Consider the following 4,266-nt stretch of genomic DNA (forward strand, 5'->3'; position numbering starts at 1 on the left):
GACAATGGCGGGTTGGGGGCGGGGTTTTGCGAAAGGTCAATTTAAAACTAGATCCCGCTGGTGTTGAAAGCCAAGTAAAATAGATGGGTTTTAAGACGAGCTTTAAAAGTGGACAGTGAAGGGGCCTCTCTGACCTGCAAAGGCAGGTCATTCCATAATTTAGGGCCGATGACAGAGAAAGCCCTGTCCCCTCTGAGCTTCCTTTTTGTTCTCGGTACCTCCAAGAGCAGCTGATCTGCTGACCTGAGAGACCGATAAGGTACGTAGAGATGAAGAAGCTCAGAGAGGTAAGCCGGGGCAAGATTATGCAGTGATTTAAAAACAAACATAAGAATTTTAAAATGAATCCTAAAATATACAGGCAGCCAGTGAAGTGAGGCCAGGACAGGGGTCACATGTTCCCTCTTCAATAGTCCATAATGTAATTAATGATATAAATAGTACTTAAAATAATTCTACATAGTTAAACATGATGTAAAATGGAAACAAGCTGTCTGTTTTTGATGTTCTGAAAGTTAATTGATAATACACTGACAAGTAGGAAAGGGGCAGGACATTAGAAGATGTATCTTCTACCTGCTCCTTTTCGAACAGAAAATATAAAATTTTGCATGTCACATGGGCAAAATAATTTGTATTACATTTTATTTCTTAAGTTTGTTTTCATTCTATTTTCTTTTCTTTTCTTTTTGATTGTTTTAATATCTGTTCAAAAGAAAGAAAGAAAGAAAGAGAAAGAAAGAAAAAGAAATACCTGACTATTATCTTCCTTGGCCACTTTGGTACAACAGTAACTTCCAAACCCTTTTGAAATTCAGAGATTTTGAATATAAACTGCAGTTCAGTCAAACTTTTTAAACTGATAAATCACAGATTACTTTATGTGGTGCTCAACTTTTGTCAACCAGTTTTTAACTTTCAAACTGGACGATTAAATTGGTTAATGATGATTTTATTAATAACTGGCTTTTCATTTATATTTGTACTGTTGTTGTGCAGCAGTATTTGCCACATTGGTATAAACTGACTGGTTTCAAAAGGTGTGGGTTTACTTCTTGAACACTATGTTGAAGATGTGTGTTTTAGTCACTTACATGTACAAATGTTCAGGATTGTTTTTAGTTTTAATTTTCCATTAGCTTTTATTATTATTATTATTATTCTGTCGTTCTGGCTGTGTTGGTGAGCAAATGTTACCGTTTCTTTTTCCAGGTAAAGAATTTTGCTGTCATTTACCTGGTGGACATCACAGAAGTGCCTGATTTCAATAAGATGTACGAGCTGTACGACCCCTGCACCGTCATGTTCTTTTTCAGGTAGGGCTCGGTCTAAACGCTACAACAGGATCAGTCTAAACGATGCTGACATAATGGTTTTAATAAGGAACCAACTCAACAGCAACATGTCTGACTCAGCATTGTAAAAAGATCTTTGTTTTTTTTTCTTTGTCTTTTCTCAGAAACAAACACATCATGATTGATTTGGGCACCGGTAACAACAATAAGATCAACTGGATCATAGAGGACAAGCAGGAGATGATAGACATTGTTGAAACGGTTTATCGAGGAGCGAGAAAGGGAAGAGGTCTGGTGGTGTCCCCCAAGGATTATTCTACAAAATATAGATATTGATCTTTGCTCTTTTTTGTTGCGTTGCCTCTCCTTTTTAATGTTTTTTTCCCCCTTTGGTGCAGACAAGTGTCTACAGGTAATAAAAGTCAAGCAATGTTGTTTATTTTGATCTCATGAGTGAAGCAGGACTGTTTTGTTCTCAGAGGTCTGAATCATGTTACTTTGTGTCATCTGTTTTATACGTGGAGCTGAGTTGTTTTTCAAAGGCTTATTTCTGTGAAATAGGTGTGAAACAGTTTGTGTAAGACTCCATATTTAACTGTTGAATAAACATGGGTTTCTACATTTGAATTTTTTTTCTAAATGTATTTTTTATGCTTATAAAGATGACATTTAAAGACTTGCTTCAGTCATTTTTGGAAACCTGACTTTCTTATTTTATTATCTATGATAAAAGTTAATTAGTTAGTTAGGTTTTCGCCACTTCTGGATCAAAGATGTCGTACATGTTACCGCATCTCCACAATGGCTGGCAGGGAGACCATACAAAGCAGATACTGAAGATAAGATTTATTTTCACTTGTAAAAAACCAAGTATTTCTAATCTTAGTTGATTCATTTATAAAAAAGAAATACAATTAAACACAGCTGCTGTAATCACGTTTGATGTCTGTCCTTTTCCTCGATTTCTACAAATGTCCACTAGATGGAGCCAGAGGGCTTTGTAGACATGGAGCTGATTGCTTCACTTATGTTTAATGTTCATCCTTAACACAAATTAAAACAAAAGCTTGCACACGTGGGCAGTTGTTTACCTCAGTTATTGTAAAAATTGATATTTAAAGTGAGACATGTCAGTTCTGGAGTAGCAGCAGGAATATTCATGTAAATAAACTGAACTGTTACTGACGTCCTGTGGGGAACAAAAACAAGCTATTTTTGAAATACATAAGATGGATTGTGGATTTTATTTTGATATAATTCCATAGAGAATTACCAAAATTTTAGACAAAATCATATTTTTTCCAGACCTAGTGTAGAAATAATTAAATGGCTTAATTTAATTTAATTTTTCAAAATTATAAATTTGTCTAAAATATTTACAGACCATTAAAACGAGGCGTATCATACCGAATGACTCGTTTAGGCTCAAAACAGACCTTAAATCTTCCCTTGAGGTTTCAGCTACCTTTCAGGGAAGTGGGAGTAAATTGAAAAGATTCAGGAAGTTCCTGGAAAAATCTTTAACCAAACCATTTGGTTATTAAGTCTATTTTTCAGCCATAAATGACGTATTGGGGGTTATACAAAAAGAGCTCAAAATGTCTAAAAGTGACAAAAAATATGACCATATTTGTATCACTGTTAGTGGCCATCTTGAATTTTTGATGAGTTGAGGACTGCTCACATCTCCACACTATGTTTTCGCTCAATATGTCTGAAAATTGCTAAATTTTAGCTATATTATTTGTATTAGCTTTAGCTTTGATTTTTTTATATAAGAATGTAGGATGTGTTTGAGATTGCATTTATCAACACCACCAAACGCCAAAATTTCAGCTAAATATGATAAAAAGTTGCTGGGTTATAGCTTTTGTTTTCCTAGCTTTAGCGGCCATCTTTAAACGATGATGATGCTCTCAGAAGTAAAAAGTGACAACAAGCTACTTTTATTATTTACTGCACAGTTACAAAAAAAGAACAGCCTGACGAGTTGGGCGTTCACACTCAAAATCTAATTTCCCAGAGTTCCCAGCTCTCTCCTGCACTGACGCCTAACTGGCCCAGCGTGTTGGCTACATGAACACAGACATGGCTGAACATCAGCTGGCAGCTTGAGCTGTGCTTACAGCAGGAATCAAACATTTTTAATCACACATGGCTGCTCACAAATAAAATAAAAATAAAAAGAAACACCGCGCCTACAATACAACACTTTTGAGGAAGTAAAAGAAAAAGCTGGCGGTTCAGGGAGATTAATTTTTCAAGCACAACTAGAAGCTCCGGCTAAAACATGACCTAAATGTTCTAATGTATGTACGCTGGGAGTCACAACCATTAAAAACAAACCCATATCCTCATGTTTCTTTGTGTGAACACACCGTCTCACAGCCGCCCTCCAGGTGTGCCGTGTCCTTTTCCATCTATGTTAGCTAGAATCAGGCGTGACTTTGTCTTTGTCCTGTCCCCGCAGGGCCCACACACACTCTGACTGAGCTGCTGTCCTCTAATGGAGCGCAGGGTCAAAGGTCAGAGCTGTTGGTTCGTCATAATTCACATTATCGTGCATTGTTGATCCTTGTTACTGTTAATCATCTCAGCCTGAGGGGAAAGCAGAAGTCTGGACAAACAGGGCACGGTGAGAAACTCCAGTCTGGACTCAAACAGAAGCGGATCAGCGTGAGCGCTGACAGAAAGAGAAGTCGCTTCTTCCTGTAAAGTAGTCCTCATCTGGTTGGTCACTTTTTAAAATGTTTGTTTTTGTTTGATACAGAACATATTAACAGTTTAATATTTCATCGTCCAAATGAAACGATTCCGCTGTCCAAGTTTGGCCTGCAAGCCAGCAGTTGAACAATGATTTTGACTATAATGGTTTTACTCTAAAGCTGCAGTAATCCAGGAGCTTTCTGTCAGCTGATGGTGTTTGAACGAAGAGCAGCAGGCAGAGCTGTGTGTGTGTGTGTGTGTGTGT

The 4,266-nt window shown here is 37.1% G+C and overlaps 1 protein-coding gene across 1 annotated transcript in view; it reads left to right on the forward strand.

Annotated features, from left to right (window-relative positions):
- The window catches only part of txnl4a (thioredoxin-like 4A), a gene marked incomplete at its 5' end in the record, with an annotated part of 4,974 nt that extends 3,005 nt beyond the window's left edge, over positions 1-1,969 (forward strand). Inside the window, 2 exon segments of the mRNA XM_014021105.1 lie at positions 1,213-1,316; positions 1,460-1,969. Of these exon segments, the coding sequence (XP_013876559.1) occupies positions 1,213-1,316; positions 1,460-1,631 (276 nt within the window). The 3' untranslated portion in view covers positions 1,632-1,969.
- Between the last annotated feature and the right edge of the window lie 2,297 nt (positions 1,970-4,266).

Source organism: Austrofundulus limnaeus, unplaced genomic scaffold, assembly GCF_001266775.1.
Source record: "Austrofundulus limnaeus strain Quisiro unplaced genomic scaffold, Austrofundulus_limnaeus-1.0 Scaffold278, whole genome shotgun sequence".
NCBI classification, from domain to species: domain Eukaryota; kingdom Metazoa; phylum Chordata; class Actinopteri; order Cyprinodontiformes; family Rivulidae; genus Austrofundulus; species Austrofundulus limnaeus.